Source organism: Lynx canadensis, chromosome B3, assembly GCF_007474595.2.
Source record: "Lynx canadensis isolate LIC74 chromosome B3, mLynCan4.pri.v2, whole genome shotgun sequence".
Taxonomy (NCBI): domain Eukaryota; kingdom Metazoa; phylum Chordata; class Mammalia; order Carnivora; family Felidae; genus Lynx; species Lynx canadensis.
Window position 1 is genome coordinate 136810077 of NC_044308.2, and position 21914 is coordinate 136831990.

The following is a 21914-nucleotide window of genomic DNA, read 5'->3' on the forward strand; positions in this document are numbered from 1 at the left end:
CAATCTTGACCCTTGAGGCAGACCTGGCTGTCTCCTACTTCCATCTAGAGATACTCCTTATTCAAAAGGTGATAAGGGGGGAGACACTTCCTATTTCCGAAGTGTCTTTTCACCTGCTTCAGGAATTACTTTTACCTTTTAAACATAAAAAAGCTGTAGGAAAAATACCGCCTCTTGGGAAAGGCTATTCTGCCGGGGCCCAGTCCACAGCCAGGATGCACAGCCTTCCCCTGGAGGGACCTTGCAGTAAATACCGGAGGCAGGCAGCCGAAAAGGAAGAACAAGGTCATTGCTCCCTGGGCAGCACCCCCATCAGCCAAGCCGGGAAGCTCTCTGAGCCTTAGCTTCCTTATCTATAAAATGGATTTGTTGTAAAATCAGTAAAGTAGAAACATTCAAAACCAATTCTGCGGGCCCTTGGCCTCCACCCACCCTAACCCCGGCCCCGTGGGCTGGGGAACCATACAGCATGCACGCTCTGGTCTTCATCCCTGGCCCAAGTGCTCAGCCGGCACCACACGGGGAAGCTTCCGGGCCTCTCCATACCTCACAGGCTGCTGACCAGCACACCAGCCGAGGCGACCCCAGCTAATGCAGATAGGAGACCTTGGGCGGCGGCGGCAGGAGAAGACCAAAGGCGTCAGTCAGCACCGCCACTGCCCCGGCGTGGCACTCTTACACCCGGTGGCCCCCAGAACTCAGGGCAGGTACCTGTGGCCACCCCAAATGCCTGGGCTAAAGCACCGTGGGGCCAGCGATGGCCGGGGTCCCCACTAGGCTCTGCGGACCTGCAGCTGAGAGCCGCCAGGCGGGAGACGTGCCGGCTCAGAGCGGCGGAGTGGCCATGAAAGATCCAGAAAAGTGAGAGAAGTGTCGGGAAAGAGGCACGCCCGCCACCTAATTCCACCCTCAGGCCTGGGTGGGAACAGGGATTTCGTGGGAACAGGGACCCGTGAGCCGGCTCTGGAGAGGCTCCCAGATCCCCCAGTTCCAGGGCGGATCCTGCTTTTTCGCTCTGGCTTCCCTAGGCGGCAAGGAGGAAAAGAGTCCTGGTTCTCCCCGCGGGCGAGGGGGAGCAGGAACCCCATGCTGTCCCCTCTCATGGGCAATGCTACCACCCCCAGCAGCCGGGCAAAGTCCCTCTCCACCCCTTCCTAGAGACGAAATGGATTTTAAACCAAGACACCCGTCCTGCGACTGCTTCATATCCAGGGTTTCTTTTCTTTTCTTTTTTTGTCCCCGGACAGGTCAGAGCTGCCCAATTTTTTCATTTGAAGCTACAAACTACGTAGATTTCTTTTCTGGGCCTCAGATGGGGGTGGGGGCGGTGGGTATGAAATACAGAATGTGGCCCGACTACATCGCCATCACTTTATTGTATCGTCACCGTTAACTTAACTATAAATACTACGGTGGGGAGCGAGGCGCTGGCGGCCTTGGACTTCGGGGCTCGAGCCCCTGCGCACCCCCGACCCCAGGCGCCAACCCTCCGGGCTCTGTACACTATTTACAGCTCCTCGTTCCTCTTTCTCGGCCCCCTCCCGCAAGGCAGCGCGTGTGCAAGAAAGTAGCATCGTCTGTCTGTGCAAGTCCTTCGAGTTAGTCAAGAGCCACAGCCGGCCCTCGGCCGTCAGCTGTCCGAGTCCAAATCGCTTTTACCTTCCTCTTCCCTCTTCTCGGGCGACGCCTTTGACGACGTCTTGTTCCACTTCTCGGCGTTTTCCGACTCCTCCGACGAGGACCGCTTCTGCCGCCTCCATTTGGCACGGCGATTTTTAAACCAGACCTGTTGCGCAACGGAGGACAAAACAACAGTTAAGATCAAAGGCGCGCTCCCCCACGGCCGGGGCGCCCCCGGGGCCCTCCGTGGCCGCGCGTGACGCCGGCGTGGGCTCGGAACCCGGGGACCCCGCGCGCACGCCAACAAAAGGACAGGAGACTCGCTCCCGCTTCCGCATTTCCATTCAACTTCCTGGGCCTAAAGCGCCCTCCAGCAGCCTCCGGGCCTCCACGGGATGTTTTGCAAGTTCAGGGAGACCCGAGCAGAACCGAGCAAACCCGGCGGGGGCCCGATCTCGCCACGGAGGGCCAGGAGGCGCGCCCACCTCCACTTTCTCCTCGCGGAGGTGCACCTTCCGGGCCAGCTGCTCGCGGGTACCCACGTCTGGGTACTTGGTCTCCTGGAAGAGGTTCTCCAGCGCTTCGAGCTGCTCGTCCGTGAAGATGGTGCGGTGCCGCCGCTTCCGCCGGCAGTGCAACTGGTTGAGGAGTTGCAGCTCGGTGCGCGACAGTGTGCCCACGTTCATGTAGGGCAGCATCTGGTGCGGCACTGGGGACACTAGCACCGAGCCGGGGCCCTCGTAGCCTGCGACAGAGTAAGACGCACGGTCAGCCGCCTTCCTTGCCACGGGGCGCACACGCCAGCCCGCCTGTCCGCGACCCACTCCGACTGGAAAATCCTCTGCAAGGGGGTGCTGGGAAGCGGGGGTGCGCGGAAACCGAAGATGCAGGGAAATGGGGGAAGCGTGCTAGAGCGTCCACGCGCACACTCCCAAAGCCAGCTAGGGAATCCCAAAAGCCTAGTCTCCCCATGCAGGCACTAAGTTACAGTTTCCGCTAACTCTCGCCTAAAGTTTGCAGCAAGTGTACAATCCCCCGTGCCCGATCGGCAAAAAAAAAAAAAAAAAAAAAGAAAGAAAAAGAAAAAAAAGTGGAGGGGGGGGTGGGGAAAGTTTATTTTTGCAAGGAGAAAAGTTTGCGCGAAGTGAAAATAGCAAGCGCCGCCGCCCACCCACGCTCTAGGGACTGAGGACCGAGGCAGGCGGAGGAGGCCGGCGAGAGCGCGACCCTACCTGGGGGCGTCGGGACGCAGGAGCACTGCTGGGCACCCAGCGGCGGCACGGCCCCGCAGCAGGCCGGGCCCACGGGCGCCGCCTGCACGTGCAGCTGCCCGTAGAAGTAGTTGTTGTAGCCGAGGCGGGAGCCGCCGACCGCGGCCGGGAGGCCTGCGCCGCCGGGGGCCACCGGGCGCGGATAGAAGGCGCCATAGTCCGAGGAGGCGCCGCCGCCGGCGCCGTAGAGCGAGTCCCCGTGCAGGGCCGGGAAGACGACGGGAGCCGCGGCGCTGGGCGCCACTGGCAGCACCGAGTCTTTGCAGCGCGGCCGGGCGGCCAGGATGTTGTCGATGCTGAACATGCTGGCGGGCATCCCCGAGCCCCGCGCCGGGACCGGGGGGCGGCAGGGAGGCGCCGGGGAAAAAGCCTCAAAGTGTGGGGGGGGGGGGGGTCCACTCTCCTCCAGCGGCCGACCAAACCGAAAGAGAGCGCGGGCGAGCGCGCAGCCCCGCGCCCCTCCCCGCCCCCTGCGTCCGCTCTCCCTCCTCCCGCCCTCCCCTCTCGGCAGCGTTCGCTGAACCCAACCCGCGGGTAGGACGGAGTTTAGACCAGCTGAACCTCTTGTTGGTTTTATACTGAGTCGACGTCATCCTGGATTTAGTTCCTGGTAATATGCAGATGACAAACAGAACCAGATTTGGCCCTTTCGGTTCCTTTGGGTGGTGGTGGTGGGGGGGGGCTTTAGGGGAGGGGGAGGGGGGAGAGGTGCCAAGGGGAGGGGGTTGCGGGGGCCAGAAAAGGGATTGTGGATTGCAAATTAATGAAATTAACCTAATCTTTCCCATTCAGCGGCCCCGCCGCGGGCCGGCCGAGCTGGGCGGGCGTCCTAATTACTCCGGTTAATCTCATTAATTCCATTGTGCGGCGCAGTTAACAACTCCTTGCGCCCGACCTCTCCGCCCCCACCCTTTTTTTTTTTTTCTCAGATTGGGTCCTATTATTGGGTGCGATTTCCTCTGCGAGAAACTCAAATTCATTGTGGCCAGTTTTACTTTGAGGCTACTTTTTCTCCCCACGTCGGAATTTGTTTTGTTTTAGAAAATGCGAGGGGCTGCGTCCTCTTTCAAGCAAGATTAAAAATTCCGCTTTTCCTCCGAGCCCCCAAGCACTCACCGCCTAATTTCACCTCAGTTTTTTTTTTTTTTAATCTTGAGGTTTTCTCCCTAGTGGAACTGGTTAACCCCACCCCAACCTTTTTGTTTTTGCAAAGGCCAAAATTTCTAAAGGCAAAAACGACGAAAGAGGTGCGTTGTGGTTCTTAAAATACATGCATATATATATATTTTGCAGTCACTTTGGCTCTGAAATCTACCATAAGAACCCGTAGGCCCTTACACAGCGGACACGAAATTCAGCCGCTATTTAAAATTCGCCACCAAGAGCAGCATTCTAGAAGCGATGCTTCCCGCTGCTCCCTGTGTGGGGGCCGGTAGGTCTATGTTTGTTTGCTTTTTTTCTTTTCTTTGGTAAAAATCGCTTTTGGAAATGGGGTGTCTTCTCCCCCATACTGTTTTTGTTTTCAATCCCAAAACGGGGCTTTTGGGATTCCTCACCCTATTCCCCAACAACTGAGTCGAATTTCCCCCCGTGCGTCTCGCCGGTTCCCCGACTGGGACAGGCCACCTAGCTGTCCTTCGCCCAACAGGCCCAGGCTGGACTCCCGGAGCCCCGGCGGCCTGGCCCAAGCCGGACTCTGCTCGCGGCAGGCGGCCGCGGTGATTTGCGGGATCCTCCGCGCGGCACGGCCGGTCCGCCGGAGCTGCCGGAGGCGCATCCAAGCCCACCACCGTGCGCAGGCGGCAGAGCGCCTTTCGAGAAGGTAGGCGACGATACGCGCGGAACGAAAGTCGCCCCGGAGGTCCTGCGGGCCCGGCGTAAGCCCCAGTCTCGCAGAACTGACCCTTCTCGGCCCTTCGCGCAGGCACCCCCAGCCGCTTCAGGAAAAGGGGTAGTGCCGAGCCCAAACGAGACAGCCGAGGGCCGGGTTGGGGGGCAACTCGGGTTTCCCGAAGGAGGGCCGCTTTTAACTCACGCCCATTTTCTCCCCGTAGCTCTCTGGCTAATTAACAAGGGTCCCTGCCGGCTTGTCTGATGTTGCTTCGGTCAGGCCACGTCTGTGGGCTGCCTCCTCCCGGGCGGTAGGGCAAAGGGGAAAGGGCACTTGTCAATTCGTGTTCCCGGGTCAGAGGAGCGAAGGCGCGGGGGTTTGGTCCGGCCCGGGGCGCACAACCCCTGCCGCGCGCAGGCGTGGCGGCGAGAAGCTAGGCGGCGGCGCTTCTCCTAGGCCTCCCTTCGTGGACTCTGCACCCTCGGGCCCACCCGCTCGTGGCCCAGGAGCCTTGCTTCTAATGCTGAGCAGATTAAGAAGTAGTTGTAGGGGGAGACTAGGGCGAGACCGAGATGGGTCTCAGTTTGGGGAGGCAATCGATTTTTTTTTACAATAAAAACTGCTCCCAGGGGATGGAGTGTGACCCTCTCCTTCAGAGAGGTCACGTCTAGGGTAAGAAGTGCAGCCCTTTCCCTTTGCTACTAACCAGGGATGGAGGCATTTGCTGTGGGAGACTTAAAAATCACCAGTTTCCGGGCACATATTCTCCGCCAACCTTTCCTGGGTTGAATTCTGCAGGGCGATTGATGAAAGACAACTAGGGGCCGCAACTCCTTCGGCGACTCTGGCTGCGTTTGTGTTCGGCGTTGGGCGCCCTGGGCAGTGCGTGCGTGCGTGCGTGCGTGCGTGCGTGGATTTTTTAAGACCTTTGCTGAGCTGGGCGGAGGCAGAAGGGTTTCGGGACGGAGTCCTCGTCTGTTTCTGCAGAGGTGTTCGGAACCGCAAGGCGCCGAGACTTCAGCCACAAATTTAAGAGTGCTTTGTAGTTTTTGAATAAGGCAGCCTGCCCCCGCCCCCCAAGCATACTGCCTCCTTCCACTTGGTACATTGTTCTCTTTAATAATGAGATTTAGCAACGCCCTAGACTTCGCCTCTTGCTTTTCTGCGATCCTCTCATGGTACCCTCCGACCCCTTTAAGGAAGAGCACTGTATCTCGAGTCTGAGCGTCAGAATTCTAGACCCAACGTTGCCACCTTGCAAATCAATCACCTTGCAAATACCTGTCTAGGTCGTGGTAGTTTTTAGTGGATGGAACCGACGCCAACAATCATTGGGTCCCTTAAAACTGTGAGAATTCTCGAGGCTAGGTGACTGTCGCCTGGGGTAGCTTGGGGGGCATTTTTCTAGTACTTTTCATTGAGGCCAAGATGCAGCCTATCCCCACCCCCACCCGGGTCAGGGTCTCTATCAGCTGGGTCCAAGATCAGGAAAAGGGAGTGAGAAAGCTCTGTGCTCTTGCAGAAGGGACTTTCCGGGAAGAGGTCACAGGGACCCAGACGGAGCTCTGACTCCAGGCATTCAGTCTCCCAGGGAGCTCACCCCCTGCGAGGCGAGGTCTCCCCATCCCCGTTGCCCCTCGATCTGCAGGCTGCGCCTTGTCCGCGGGGAGGCAGGAGCCCGGGAAGGCAGTCTACGGTGCGATGTCCGCGCTGAGCGTCCTCTGCGGGGCCCAAACCCACAAGTGTCCGCAAGGCGCCAAACAATCATCGCCTAGCCTCGCCGGGGGCAATTCGAATAACAAATGCAACGCACGCAAATTGCCTGCCTCGTGTTGCTAAGCGATTGTTTGTCCGCCCGCACGCACCGCTCAGCATGGGAGGACCGTGAGCGGCCAGAGGCGGCCAGCAAGCGCTTAGGTGGGACGTGCAATAAACACGCCGCTGATTTTACTTATTATCACCCAAACACGATTTCACGCGAAGCAATCACCATGCCAGAAGTCTATGAAAATGTGTTTGTTGAGGAGTCCGTCGCCCCGGTAATGACCCTCATTTTTAATATATTAAAGAATAGATCAGCGGATTCCGAATGCGTAAGGTATATGTGCGGGTCCGCATCTCTAAAGGCGCTTTTGCTCCGCAGTCATCGCTAAATTGATTCATAGAGCCTAGACTAAATTGCTTCTCTGATTTAAAACCGAGTGCCCAGATTTGGAGTGTGCGTCTGGGTATCTCTTCCCGCCCCCAAGATATTTTCATTAGGGAGAAAACTGTCGCCCACTGCCCTTCCACACACTCACACACGTGCACCCATGGCTGTAAAAAAAAATGCATATGCGGTCCCAACTTCTTACGGTTTCAGGAACTTTCTTTTCTTAATTCTTTCAGCCTCTCTCCCGGTCACAGAGCACAGCTCATAATCGGATGCCCTTAAGAAGATTTTTCGTGGCATGGGCAAAAAGCCGGCGTGTCCTTTACAAAGGTAGGGAGCCCCCTCGGAGGAGGGCGAATTAGCTGGGTCAGAGGAATTAGGAACAATGCACAGACCCGGCTGCAGCGGGTGCGCGGTGTTGAGACCCCAGACGGTCTCCACAGCGCAAATCGGCTGTATTGTTTGTAGGTGGGCTTTAAAAAAAAAAAAAATCCAGTGCCTCAAAAATAGTGCTCAAACCCCGGTCCATGGCCCTGCTGCTCCGAGGACACCTCCGGTAGCCCCAGGGGGTTTTCCGCGTCAGGTTGGGTGGGTGGAGTACAGCTCCAGGTGTAGACGCGGTCCCTGCTAAGGGCAGCGCGCCCATTCAACCGGGATATAGGGACCCTTACTAGGCTGAGTTTTGCCGCAAGTTTTGCAACATTCCAAACAGGCGCACTGAGCCTCGGAGGACGAAATAATCAAGGTGTTAGGAAAATTCAACATAACTCGGGGTGTGTGGAGGGGGGTGGGAGTGGGGGAGAAAAGGGTGGCGAAAAATGACGTCTTCCCAAAGCATCCGAAAAAAAAAAAATAGCCTTGGGTTTTCAGGGTTGGAGAAATCCTCCTTCAGCGGAGCTATTTACCAAAGTTTGTTTCAAAGGGACTGCACCATCGCTTTGGCAACTCGCAGAATGCAAATGCCGATAATTTGTTCTCAGTGGAACTTTCTCTTGAAATGATTAGCAAAGTCAGTCAGTTGAAAATTAGAGCGAGTGCACAGACAGTTCCCGAAGCCCCTCGCTCACCGATATCAGCTTCTAAAGTTTTCATTCATGTAAACCTCATTAATGAAGATCTTTTATTTAAACGTCAAGGGGATTTGAAATTTAGAGTAAATTATGAAGCTTGTATGTCTAGCCAAGTCATGGGTCAAATGCATTTGTGAAAAGCTGCTCAAAGAGCATATGGTTTTGAATTTTTCTACAATGACTAGTGTTTAAATAAATTGCTTGTACTGCTTAACTTCATGTGTAATTTTGACAGAAATTGGCCTATAGCCTTTTGATATGTAAACATTTCAGCCTTTTATGCGGTATAAAAAAGACACTCGCTTTTTAGGATCAGCTCAGGCAGTCACCCTGTAATTCAGAAAGCTGGCATCTACCATTACATTCTTGCTAGATTTCAACTTTCCAGTGGCAGCCTCAGGGAGAGAAAAAAAAAAAGGAAAGAAAGAAAAAGAAAGAAAGAGGATATTTCAAAAGCGATGTCCATTTGGGATTAAAAGCTGCAAATGAAGGGAGAATGTGCCACTTACTATCTGAAAGAAATGGATAAACCATAGTTATTAAAGAACATTTTCTGTCATCTTTCTTTAAGCCAGCCCATCTGAGAGGACACTTAAGCAGGACTGGGACTGACTGCCTTGTCATTAAATGCTTATCTTAGAGCCGAGTCAATCAGTCCAACACGCAAATAGGTGTTAAAAATCTAGGTATCACTTCAGGATGTTAGCGGCGAGATGGCTCTGTGTCACAGAACCCATTAAGATGCAAAAATCAGTCTGGGAGGAGAATCCTGGGCATGGGATCGCTGGACACAAAATGGCACGTCTGAGTCACGCGTGGTGGGGGGGGGGTCTTTCTCAGCGGGAGGCTGTGGCTGGAAAAGGCAAAGTCTGCATGGGGTGCAGTTCAGAGACCCCTCTGGGCTGCCAGTGTTTCTGAAACACGTATACATCTGCATAAACCCATTTGTTGCTCATATATCCATCGTCTCCGTAAACAAGCTTGGAATGTGGATTGGAAGGCTGGTTACAGAGCCAGCTGTAGCTTACCAGTTACCCCGGGTGCTAGACGGGGCCACACAATTGCCGTGGCGGCCACCTCCCCTTCAAGCCCTGTGTTCTCCTGGTCCTACCCTATTTATCCTATACGTCAGCTTTGTCCTACGCAGACTTTCCCGAGAGACCTCGCCCCTCTGTGAAGTTCTGGAAACACTGAGGGGAGACAGGAAGCAACAGAGACCAGTTTGTGCACAGTTGAGCCACCAAGCAGAGTGAGATCTTCTTTATAGAGAGACTGTCCGGGAGACAAAATGCGATTAAGAAAGAAGACTGGCCGGGAAAGACAGGAGGAGGTGTTTTATTTACATTTCTTACGCATTCCAACACATCTTACTGTGGTCAGCAAACCGGAAAGGCAAGGACATATTTCATAACCTAAAGAAGGCACCAGACTTTTGTTTTGTTTTGTTTTTCCTCAGCATTCTACATTCCTATCTTACCCTTCTGCCCATTTTGAAATGAATAAGGGTAGATTTTTCCTGTTAGCCGTGGTTGTAAAGTTCTTGGAAAAACAATTGATTTGCTAATAAAATATTTCCGTAGCTTTCAGCTGCTTAACTTTTAGGAACTTACCCCGAAAATGTGTCTGTGATCAAAGTTAGCTAGGCGAGACACGTATTGGGGGTAAAAAAGGAAGCCTTAATACTCAAGAGATAATTTGGGAAGTTGTGGGTTGGGGTTTTTTGTTTTGTTTTGTTTTTGAAGAAAAGACTATTAGAAAATAAAACTGAAAATTATGGGGAAAGACAGCCATGCCTGGGTGGCCGTGTTCCGTGTCCAGAAAGGTTGGTTATCAGCAGAGATGTGTGTAACGTGTATTCATCTTTTTAGAGAGGACTTGATGAAATGGTCATTGGACAATACGTCTACTTCAGATCTGGATGCGAGATGGGTAGCAGGTAACTTTACTAGCTCTTTTTCAACATCAGAACGAGGAAACTAACAAACATGTTCCCAGATGTGTCTTGTCCTTCAAAGCAGTCACCAAGGGAGGCTCCTACTTGCCCCAGCATCACTGTCAGTGACGGTTTTGAATAGTTTTCTCAACTCCTAAAAGGTCACTTACTTGGGCCCATTCATTCCTGTCTGCCTTTGAAAGAAGCAGCTAGACTCCCTTGCCCATCGGTCGTGTGCCGAAATCAAGGCTTCCGAAAAGCCTAAGGAGTCGGACGAAGTCATGGGAAGTGGCAGGCGGGAGGGAAGCCGCTTTCAGAGGTCCAGAGGTCACAGGTCCTGTCACCTGCTCAATCCCACCAGCCAGAGGGTCTGATGCTGTCACTCAACTCGAACCTGGCTTTGCCGTGGGAGGAACAGGCTGAGCCCTTCCCAGGGTGCCTGGATAATTCAGATCAGTTCTCTGTCCCCGAAAGGAAAAAGGAGAATTCCCAGAAACAACCTCAACTTTCAGTTTGTTTGATTTGTGTTGGGGCTTTTATTCTCTTAGCCAGGAGATCGAGAGTTTTGGAATACACTGCCCTCCACACACACACACACACACACACACACACACACACACACACCCACACCCACACCCTCAGCCCCTCCCCGCCTTCATTTTGCACACTTGATCACTTCTGGGCCAATCAATCCCAATACCAGCTCCTTGGTCACCTCCTTTCTGGAGGTTGTGTTTATTTTCTTGTTTGGGGGTGTGTGCCTGCACCCAGGGACAAAAACTGAATGATGCTGGGTCCCGAGGTGGATTTGGTTTCACTTAGCAGTAAAATTCTTTCTGCAGACCAGAAGGTCTTGGATTTAAAATCACAAGAGTCCGTCTCCCCTGTCATTGGGTTGTTTGTAATTTATGTATTATGGGAAAAAGTAGTCTGTTCATAGTAATGATAGCTTGGGGAATTGAGTGTATGAGCCAAACACAGGACAGTTGAACTGAAAAGAACCCCTCTTGTCTACATGATACCTCGCAGGTTTTTTTAACAGGTCCCCGAAGAACATTTCATTCCGCTCTCATAAGGTTTGTAGATATAGTCATTTTCAGCTCTGCCCGGTAGGTCCGCGCGATATTTGCGAGTAGAATGCTGACGTCAACAAACACTTTCATGCCCGGCTAATGACAATGCTTTCTCTGAAACTCTAGGATTCTGGAATTATTTGAATCTTAAAGTGTCTCCGGTTGACTCTGAGATGGGAACATAAGTTTTTGATAATGCTATCCACATTCTGATTTCAGCCGCGGCCGTTCTTTTTTTTTTTTTTTTTTCTTTTTTTTTCCTCCCCCCCCCAACCCCTCAGAAAGTAGCTTTCCAAGCTAAACTAGGTGATCAAGTGAATGCTTAACTTGAAATAAGTTTTGAAATAACTTGTTCACCATTCCAGTCCTTCAGTAAAAGCGCAGCGGCAGAGAGGGCTGCTTTCAAAGCTCTCTGCGCGGCAGGGGAATTCTGGCGTTTCTGAGGAAAAGGTAGATATTGAATATGTGTGGCGAATGCACACCCCTCCATATTTCAGGGAAATTCTTTATTGAATATTTCTCGCTCCAAAAGCTGGAGTCACTGTGAAATCTCGCTCCTTGGATCTCTGTCGGGGCTGACCTAGTCTCCCGACCTAGGAACAAATTGCCTTTTTATGGGCGTATGTTCTAAATGGGAGCAAACGTCTCCATCTTGAGGCATAAGGCCGGAGAAACTGGTATTGAGGGCTGGCCATGACTAGGTCTAATTAGGGCAAACGACTAGTTTGTTTGTTCTAGAAAATGGAGCGAAAAGGGGAGCCCGGGGGGCTCAGTAGGCTAGGCGTCCGGCTTCAGCTCAGGTCATGATCTCCTGGTTCACGAGTTTGAGCCCTGCGTCGGGCTCTATAAAACAAGGAAATGCCCCGCTCATCAGCTGGCTGAACAACACCTTTTGTTCCCTGGCCCCAAGTTACCTTTCCTCCCTTCTGTCCCCACCCTAGTTTGTCAGGACTCTGGCCACACGCGGAAGGCCCCTGCCCTGTGCCGCTCAGTCTTGGTGCCTTCGCTGGCTCTCTTCGCCCCCTCCTACGTGGCCTTCCCCTGTTGGCTCCGCGCGGCCACACTGGCTTCCCTGTCTGGTTGTGCGGACGTGGCCTCTGCCACCCTGAAGACCCCGGAGGTGACCGTCGGGCCTTCCTGTGCTGCAGAACGAGTCCTCTTAGGGTTGGAAATATCCGAGCTGGGACCATATGGGCGGAACCGGCACTTGGCCCTGTGAGTGTGCTAAATCACTTGTTTAAGGAGAGAATACATTTTCACCCTTCCCCTCCCCACCTCCTCGCTTCTACTTCCTCCCCAAATTCCAGGCGAAAGATCGTTAGCAGGGGAGTGTTAATTAGCCACAGTGGGTGCTCTCCTGAAGTAGATAAAAGAGCGGGTAAGGGAGAAGGGCTGTCCATCTGTTAACCCCAGGCAGTTAGTTCTCCCAGACACCGCCTGGGGTCATCTGGCTGGCGTGTGCATAGGAGTGCGCTGGTGTGCAGGTAGCCTTGGGCTTTCCAGCCACACCTGTGTGCCAAGGTAGGCCGACGGTCACCTTTGAACCTGAGGGCTGACACATCCGGGTGGGGCGTCCCACTGTCATCGGGGGTGGGTCCTAAATGAAGAAAGCAGGAAGACTCTCCAGGACTTCCCCGGTTGTGTCTCCCCTGGAGCCTTCCTTTTCCCATCTCCGAAATGGGGGAGCGATCAGGAAACCAGCTGCAAATCCCCTCTTAGCTCAGACGTCGGCCGCTGGTCACCGTTAGCTTGCGTTCTGACCGTGTTCAGGGGAGATGCGTCCCCACTTCCCAGCGGTGCAGCCAAAGGGGTCAGGAGCCAGTTCAGGGCCGCGTGGCGATGTGGGAGCAGAGCTGTCCGGACAAAGCTGGCCCTCCGGGATGGGTAGATGGGTCTCGGGTAGTTGAAAAAACTGCTTTTGAGACCCTAAGCGGGGACAGGAGTTGGGGGTGGGCCCTCGCCACCTTTGGGGGTCCTGTTTTCGGTCTGCGGTTACTACTCCCTGCCCCTCCACGGTGACAAAGCGAGTCAAGGAGAGACTCTCTTGCAAAAGAGCAAATGTTGAACACTGGCAACACGCTCAACGGTCCCTGTCTGATTCCATTCCAGAGCTCCCGATTCCAGAGTCCCTTCCCCCCCCCCCCCCCCCCCAACCCCCGTGGGTGGTGTGGTGGCTGAAAGTCCCATCTTCATTGTCGGGCTGCCTTCCAGCTCTGATGCCCACGAGCTGTGGGAGCCGGAGAGAGCCCTGTGACCTCTCGGAGTCTCAGTCTTCGAGTCTGTAAGATGGGGGTGGGTACGAATGATCCCGTTCTCAGGGCGAGCGAGCCAGCGTGTGTGCCCTTGGAGCAGCTGCAGTCATTTGTCATTTGTAGGGCGGAAAGTCCTTGCCACCTCAAGGGGTGTTTACCATTAGGGCCCCAGCTCTTGCACACAAACAGATCAAGGGACAGGAGAGCCTAAATATCTGCAGTGGTGTAGACAGAGGCCTGGGCTTGGTTCCCTGCACAACAAAAAGCCTCAAATCCTTTCCCGGGGAAATTCCCAAGGAAAATGGTGTGTCGCTTACGAATTGCAATTCTCCGGGGGCGCCTGGGTGGCTCCGTCGGCTGAGCGTCCGACTGCGGCTCAGGTCATGATCTCGTAGTTCGTGGGTTCGAGCCCCGCGTCGGGCTCTGTGCTGACAGCTCAGAGCTTGGAGCTTGCTTCGGATTCTGTGTGTCTCTCTCTGTCCCTCCCCTGCTCACGCTCTGTCTCTGTGTGTCTCAAAAATAAATATAAACATTAAAAAAATTTTTTTGTTTAGAAAGAATTGCAATTCACTACCTCCCTTGATTCTCAGATTAAAGCAACAGGGAGCCACGGGGGGGTCAGAGGAGTCTAAGGACTTCGCCCCAGGTCTCAAAGCAGGGAGGTCGGGGTGCCATCATTCCTCGCTGGGCCTCCTGGTAGCCTGGGGCTCCTTCCACCAGACCCGTCCTGGTGCAGCCTAGCGCCTGCTTCTTCAAACAACCAGCTTGACTCCAACCCCACTGTGGGAAAAATCAAGGGGGCTTCCAGCTATGAGGAGTCTGAGAAGCTGAGGGACCGCTCGCTGGGAGGGTGGGGTCCTTCGCTGGGAGGGTGGGGTCCTCCGGAAAAGCTGTGCACACACCTCCCGAGGTATCTTTGCCTCCCAAGGAAGCCAGTGCGGAAGGGGCAGTTTTTCGGTCAGAGTTCACTTGTGACCCCAGGCTCTTCCCCTCCCCTCCTCCTCCCTGCCACCCTGCCCCAAACCTCTTTGGGCGTGGCCTATATTATTCATAGGTTAACCTACTGAAGGTTAAGATTTAAGACCCCCTGAGTAAATCCACCCAAGCAAGCCCTTCCACTCATACTATACACGAGGTCTGCGGAAGGATATTCACGAGGGATAATGAAATTCATTTGGAACAACCTAAATGTTTACCGGTAGGGTACTCCTTAGATAAAGCAGCATGCACCCATAATAAATAACCACACGGCCATTGAGGAGAAGAAGGCCATCTCGTATGTACTAATATGGAAAGATCTCTAAGATGTCTTGTTGAATGGCAAAGTTAAGTTATCTGAAATATTATGACTGTGTGTGTGTGTGTGCACATACACAACAGCAACATTGACTATGGGTTCATAGGGGTTAACGTTTGGAAGGCAGTTAGAACAATGCATGGAACACAGTAAGTGCTGTATGGTGTTTGAGAAATGAATACATAAACGCACAAAAGAGAAAGATCTAGAAGGTCCACCAGTGAATTAACAGGACCAGTCACCTCTTGTAGGAGGGGCTAGGATTGGAGTAGATACTTAAAGAGGACTTGAGCCTTCCTGCTAATGTTTTACTTTTGAACAAAGACACAGCATTCGTGTTTTACTTGTGACGTTAAAATTCAACGTGCATCGAAACCCAGTATCTCCAAAATCTGAAACTCCTTTCCCCCTCTGCATGGGCAGTGTTCCAGGGAAAGGGGACCCAGGTCAAACAAATAATGAGATAAGCGACTACACCCCGCCCCCATCCCCATTTCCTCAACTAACACCTCATCACAGGCAAACAACATCCTTGGAAAGGAGTCCCCCTCGCTAATGACTCACTCCCCTGGGTTCCTGGACAATGGCTGGGGGCGTGAAGAGGACGGGACTCCTACGTGGACACATTATAGGTTTAAAGTCTTAAGATTGGATTCTAGTCCCCAAACTTACCGATCAGATGCGTAAGTCACTTCTTCTCATTCTGCGACAAGGATCCCAACCTTGCCTTAAGTTCCCCTTAATTCTGGAGAGACCAGTGAGCCTTTAAAATTATAATCATCTTTGTCCCTTGGCACCTAACAGTGCCTGGCGCGAGGTAGGTGCTCAGTGGATGTTTGTGAAACTGAGCTGAAAATAGTTTGTAAGGAATTTCTGCGTGCTGGGCACTGGGCTGCATGCTGGGGCAGAAAAGACGAATTTGCAAAAGTCCCTGACCTCATGGTAAGTCCCTTACGCTCAAAGAGATTTCCAGCAGTAAAAAGCCATGGCTAAGGAGAAATAAAGCAGGTGATCTTAGCTCTTGGTGCAGTGAACAGGACGGGACATTATTGTCACAGCTCAGTGTGTTGCAGCAGACGGAACACAGATGTCTGAGTTACACGGAGTCGCGTAAACTCGTAACTCAAATGTAGGTGCCGAGTTTGATTTTGATGTCTGTATAGCCACAGATCCTGCTCAGGCTTTTTCTGATGAGCCTGCTTGATCTTGTGCTGACAATCAGGGCATGTAACTTTGATGTCATGAGATTTCGGACCATCCACCGTACTCAGACCTGAGCCCAAATCCTGGTTTCACCAACCCGTGGCCAGGTCACTAGGGTGCCAGGGCGGGTTCCTGGGGTTTCAGAGCCTCAAGGATCATCCGTGTGAGATTGTGAGGACCGCTCTCGGGTTGTTGGATGGATGATAAGTACTAGGTGCCTAGAAGGGGTCCAGCCAATGGGAGCATTCTGGCCTGGACAGGAAAGAAGGCAAGACACCTGTGCCCTCACAGAGCCTGCTCACCAAATGGTAGCCTGGGGAGGCTTTCTGGATGTTCGGATTTAGCGTTTTCCAAGACCCCGAACACCTTTAAGACTCAAGGCGTTGTATGGCTACTCAAAGTGACGCTGAAAATTAACCTCGGTCCTCTTCACGGGCTGAGATAAAGACAATCTGGATAGTATTTCCTTATCTTTAATTTACTTTAAAGGCTTTTGCACTTGAGTTATTATCCTCATTTGCGCGTGAGGAAATGGGATCCTGGAAGATGAAGCGATCGATCATACAGATTGTAAGAAAGGAGCAGAAGTCTTAGACCAACCCAAATCTCCCCCCAAAGCCGGTATTCTTTGCGCCTCAGCACCTGGCGAGGCAAAGAGGTGATGCAGAGAAAGGAAATTTTCAGCAAGGGCTTTCTGGGTGAGCTTCCTTCGGGGGGTTTGAATCTCCCTGATCTCAGTGTTTGCATCTATAAAACGCGGCTACTTGTCATCCTGTCCACCTAGGTGGTTGTGAGGAATAAAGGAGCTGGTTAGGAATAGCTTTCACAGGCATGGTGGCCCAGACGGTGATGCTCTATGGAAACACAGGGACCTAATTCACAGAAGTTGGACTCTTGTCAGAGGAAAACAACTTAACGTTGCTTGCGCTTTCCTTCGTGGGCACGTGAGAAAATGATATGTAATAGAAATTACTCTATGGCTACATGAGCCTGAGGATCTCATCACATAGGGGTGCCTGGGTGGCTCAGTCGGTTAAGCATCAGACTTTGGCTCAGGTCGTGATCCCACGGTTCGTGAGTTTGAGCCCCGCATGGGGGGTCCTCTGTCCCTCTCTCTCTCTCTCTCTGCCCCTCCCATGCTCACGTTCTCTCTCGCTCTCTCTCAAAAATAAATAAAGCTTAAAAAAAGTTTTAATGAAAAAAATCTCATCACGTAAGAATGAAGGTGCTAAGTGGGTATGTCTGTACAGATGTGCACGTGACATTGGCATGGTGCTTAGCAGGTGTTAAGGTAGGGTTAATTAAGAGATATGGTGGGCGGGTGAGACCAGGATTTGAACCAGGCACCTGGTGGATAGCTGCCTGGCTGCCTTCTTCTCGACCATTCTACTTCCCATTCTGCCGACGCCAGGGGAGTGGTTAGCACTTTGCCGAGTGCCCCCAGGGGCCGCTGTGTCTGGGGATCCCTGCCCCACCCTTCCTCCTTTGCAGCACTGGGGACAGTGTGGAGTGCTTGGAAGACTTGGAGCTGATGGCAGGTGTGGGGTGTGGCCAGATCGCTTTAGCTCTCTACCTCTCCCGAAGAGGGCTGTGGCAGGGCTGGGGTGCCCACCTGCGCCTGGAGGGCTGATGACGTGGACAGACTGACATCCAGGCCAGCTGCAAAGAGCTGGGAAGCAGGCCCAGCCGGGCTGCCTCCAGCAATGAAAGAATGTTCTGGAAACCAGGGCAAAGGTGCTAGTGCCTTGGAATGTGGGCAGCCCTCTGCCAAGTAGCAGGTCCCACATTCCCGGTAAGGTTGCTAACTACTGGCCTTGGGGCTGGGGACATCATGGGACACAGGATCTGAAGCAGGCTCCAGGCTCTGAGCTGTCAGCGCGGAGCCTGACGCGGGGCTCGAACCCACGAACCACAAGATCATGACCTGAGCTGAAGTCAGAGGCTTAACCGACTGAGTCCCCCAGGCACCCCTGGATTTAATTTACTTTTATGTGTTTCAGTATACTGAAAGTCATTTTCCTATTGGTGCTCACATTTTCCTGTCTCTGGCGAATGGGAACCTTCCCAAATTTGCTTCTGAGTCCTAAGCTGACACAGCTCAGTCGTCTTTCATGGCTGCCCTGCTTTCTTGTTTGACAGGATGTTCCAGAATGATCACATTCATTTCCTGCCCGAGACCGGGAATCAACCATTCCTGGTTTCTTTGAGTGAGAAACAGTATTTAGAGACCATAGTCTGATGCTGGGGATGCTCATTTATACTGTTTAGATATTGTTCTGGGTCTTTTCGGTAGATTTAGAGTTAACAGAGTGAAGAAAAAATCCAGATCATTTTTTAAAGGATAAAATATACCATGAGTTTGTTCTGATGTTTCTAATCCTAACTCAGGTTATATTTAACCTTTTTAAACTCAGATCTCCATCTTTTTTCCTACACCAAAATCCTGGCTCCCAACGCTAACAAAAATAGCTGAGGGGTGCCTAGGTGCCTCAGCAGGTTAAGCATCCGACTTTGGCTCAGGTCATGATCTCACGGTCCGTGAGTTCGAGCCCCGTGTCGGGCTCTGTGCTGACAGCTCGGAGCCTGGAGCCTGCTTCAGATTCTGTGTCTCCCTCTCTCTCTCTCTCTCTGCCCTTCCACCGATTGCATTCTCTCTCTCTCTCTCTCTCTCTCTCTCTCTCTCTCTCTCTCAAAAATAAATAAAAGCCTTAAAAATAGCTGACATTTATTGGATGATTATATGCCAGGCCCTAGCCAATACTCACAACCAGCCAAGAGCCATGTTATTATTACACAAGGGAAGTCTGAGGCTCAGGGAGGCTGGAGAAGCTGCCCAAGGTCACGCAACTAGTTCAGGGCAAAGTCAGGAATGAGACTCAGGCAGGGTGGCTCCGGGGTGAGACCCTCCACACTCCCCTCCTTAACCACCTCCCTTTGCTTAGAACAGTGGCCCATGGAAGGCAACCAGGGCCCCAGAGAGAAGCAATTATAGAGCAAAGAAATTGAGTGATCACTTCCACAGAGGGCTGGGGAGACCGGGAAGGCTTCTGTAATGTTCTGGGTTCAGGGGGACACAGTCTAGGCCATGACAGTGACAGGCAAGGCCTGTCATGCCTGGTGCACCATAGATCATGTTAAATCTCAGAAAGATAAGCCAACTTCCTCCTTCACTGACACGGCACCAGGGCATTTTGGGTAACTGGCTTGTGTTAGTTCTGCCCCGTATTAGCTTGACCTAGTTCTGCCCCATATGAGCTTGACCTTGAGGGTGAAAGGGAGTAAAAATGCCACCCTTCCCAGCAGAGTGAGAGTCAGGGAAGGGGTTCCCGTGGTGGAGTCCCGTAGTCAGCAAAGACTGGATGAGGTCATGGCGGCCAGCCACGATGGCCCCAGTGGAGCGCAAGGCACCCCTTCTGCAGCGGTTCTGACTCCCCTCTACTGACAAATGAGGAAACCGAGACTGGAGACAAAGAGACTGTCCTGAGCTTAAGCAGCTGTGATGTGGTACAACCTGGCCATGACCCCAAGGCTCTGACTCGAGCCCGGGCTCTTCCCTCAACATTTTGCAACCCATGAACGTGGGGTCATTTTGCCGACGGTGGGTGTCGCTGTAACAAAGTGCCACCCATGGAATGACCTAAGCAACAGAAACGTATTGTCCCACAGTTTGGAGGCTGGAAATCCGAGATCGAGGTGTTGGCAGAACAGATGCTGAGAAGGAATCTGTTCCGGGCCTCCTCCCTCCAGGCTTCTGGAAGCCTCGGTGTTCCTTGGATTGTCGGTGACATTCTCCCTTTGCAGCATCTTCCCTCTGTGTGTATGTCTGGGTCCAGATTTTTCCCTTTTAGAAGGACGAAGGTCATACTGGATTAAGGCCCACCCTGATGACCTCATTTTAACTTGATTTCCCCTATAAAGACCTTATCTCAAAATCAGGTCATGTTCTGAGGTATTGGGTTAGGATTTCAACAGATGAATTTGGGAGGGACCCATCAATCCATGACACTGGGGATGGGGGCGATGCTTTCCCTACTTGGTACCTATGTGCTGGGCAAACCTTAGGCTCCAGCAGGCGGCTCCAGGCTGCTGGGTTTCTTCTGAAGCTCTCACTTAACGGTTTCCTGTCCCTCCTTTCCTGTGTGTGTGTGTGTGTGTGTGTGTGTGTGTGTGTGTATCCTCAGTGCTCTGTCTGCTTTGTGTCCCCCATCTGATCGTGAGCTGCTCTGGTGGCAGAGACCACATCTTGGTTAATCTTGCCCCTTCCTCCCAAACCGTGCTTTGCGGATTAAAAATTCTCCATACAATGGAGTAACATTTTCCAGGCCTTTATGTTAAGGAAATGCAACCGCTCACCTGTGTTCCCCCCACTCCCCTCCCTCTTTTACAGCTTTAAAAATAATTTGCAGCTATCCTAATAAAACTCAGTTCAGGGCACAAATCACGGATGGATGCTAAAACCTCTGGGTGAAATTGTTAGGAAATGTGATACTTACACACTATCAGAGTCTTGTGCTACAGATTACTTATCACTTGCAAAAGGAGACCAGAGATTTCTTAATAATTGAAAGGGAGATGGGGTGCCTGGGTGGCTCAGTCCGTTAAGCGTCCAACTCTTAATTTCAGGTCATGAAATCTCAGGTCGTGATCTCAGGTCTCAGGTTATTATCTCACGGTTCGTGGGATCAGGCCCTGTGCGAGGCTCCTGCTCTCTGGGCTGGTTCTGGGCTCCTCTCTCTCTGCTCCTCCCCCTGCCCATGCTCTCTCTCTTTCAGAATAAACATTTTAAAATATCTCTTTAAAATAAAAGGGAGAAAATCTAGGACTGCCTCAGTCAGTGATCACAGTTACCTTCAGCAGGATGGGACGATGGACAAACACCACCAGCCCCTGTGGGATATAGTGGGAAGGATACGGGGTCATTTATGCTGCATACGTGTAAAACATTTTCAACTTGATTCTGATAATGAAGAATCATTCAGACATATCCAGATAGGGGAGGACTCTACATAACAGCTATCCCGTAATCTTCAAAAATGCCAATACCACGCGAGATAAAGGAAGGTTAAGGAATTGTTCCAGACTGAGGAGACCGAGGACACATGACAAGTAAATGCAGCATGAAATACTGGTTTGCATCCTGGATTCAGGGAAAGTTGCTCGGAAAGATGTTATTGGGGAAATTTGAATATGGAATGCATATCAGATATTATAAAAATGTTAACTTTCCTGGATTTCATAATGGTAACTATTACATAAGAGAACAGGCTTCTTTTTTTTTTTATGTATATTTATTTATTTTGAGAGAGAGAGAGAGAGAGACAGAGACAGAATCCCAAGCAGGCTCTTTGCTCAGTGTAGAGCCCCATTCCAAGAATTGTGAGATCATGACCGGAGCTGAAATCAAGAGTCAGACGCTCAACCCACTGAGTCACCCAGGTTCCCCTAGTTCTTAAAAAATATATACTGAGTGCTCACTTCAGCAGCATAGAGACTAAAATTGGAACGATACAGAGAAGGTTAGCATGGTCCCTGCACAAGGCTGACGTGCAAATTCATGAAACGTTCCAGATTTTTAGAATTTCTGTACAGGCATACCTTAGAGATATTATGAGTTTTGTTTCAGATGACCACAATAAAGTGAATATTGCAATAAAGTGAGTCAAATGAAAAAGAAAAGAAATATGTACTGAAACATTCAAAAATGAAAGGTCCCGGGGCGCCTGGGTGGCTCAGTAAGTCAAGTGTCCGACTTCGGCTCAGGTCATGATCTCGCGGTTCGTGCGTTCGAGCCCTGCATCGGGCTCTCTGCTGTCGGCACAGAGCCTGCTTCAGATCCTCTGTCTCCCTCTCTCTCCGCCCCTCCCCTGCTCATGTTCACGTGCACGCGTGCGTTCTCTCTCTCTGTCTCAAAAACAAACAAACAAAAAAGTAATAAGTCCCAATATCTGCAACTTACTCACAAGCGGTTAATCAAAATAATAACAATAGGTGGGAAAATTTTGCAAACCAATGTTCTGCTCTGTACTGTTACCTACTGTATATCACTGAGTCTGTCATACATGTGTACATACATATCCGCGTGCACAAAACCAGGGACACACTACCGCATGCTAATTTGGAGGGCTTTCTGTGGATAATTTTGCCTAGAGCGATTTTAGCTCCACGTTCCGACTTCAGGACCAACTCCCCAGGTCGGAGACATCTCCAAGGTA

At 51.9% G+C, this 21914-nt stretch overlaps 1 protein-coding gene and 1 non-coding gene across 2 annotated transcripts; one reads left to right on the forward strand and one right to left on the reverse strand.

Moving 5' to 3' along the window:
- Positions 1-1293: 1293 nt before the first annotated feature.
- On the reverse strand, positions 1294-3207 carry GSC (goosecoid homeobox). Its single transcript, XM_030319887.1, has 3 exons — positions 2853-3207; positions 2106-2365; positions 1294-1786 (listed from the first exon to the last, which is right to left on the reverse strand). The coding sequence occupies exons 1-3, from the start codon at positions 3205-3207 to the stop codon at positions 1631-1633; spliced, it is 771 nt and encodes a 256-aa protein (XP_030175747.1). The 3' UTR covers positions 1294-1630.
- A 17962-nt stretch (positions 3208-21169) lies between these two features.
- LOC115517332 lies at positions 21170-21276 on the forward strand. The gene has a single exon (XR_003969796.1). It is a non-coding gene; the product is annotated as a U6 spliceosomal RNA (small nuclear RNA).
- The last annotated feature ends 638 nt before the right edge of the window (positions 21277-21914 follow it).

What these genes read in the sequence shown, in the direction of transcription:
- GSC (XM_030319887.1), bottom strand. Translation starts at nt 3,207, where the DNA reads ATGCCCGCCAGCATGTTCAGCATCGACAACATCCTGGCCGCCCGGCCG. An exon ending in CTGCGTCCCGACGCCCCCAG is followed by an intron (nt 2,366 to 2,852) that starts GTAGGGTCGCGC and finishes ACTCTGTCGCAG; the next exon opens with GCTACGAGGGCCCCGGCTCG. An exon ending in TCCGCGAGGAGAAAGTGGAG is followed by an intron (nt 1,787 to 2,105) that starts GTGGGCGCGCCT and finishes GTTGCGCAACAG; the next exon opens with GTCTGGTTTAAAAATCGCCG.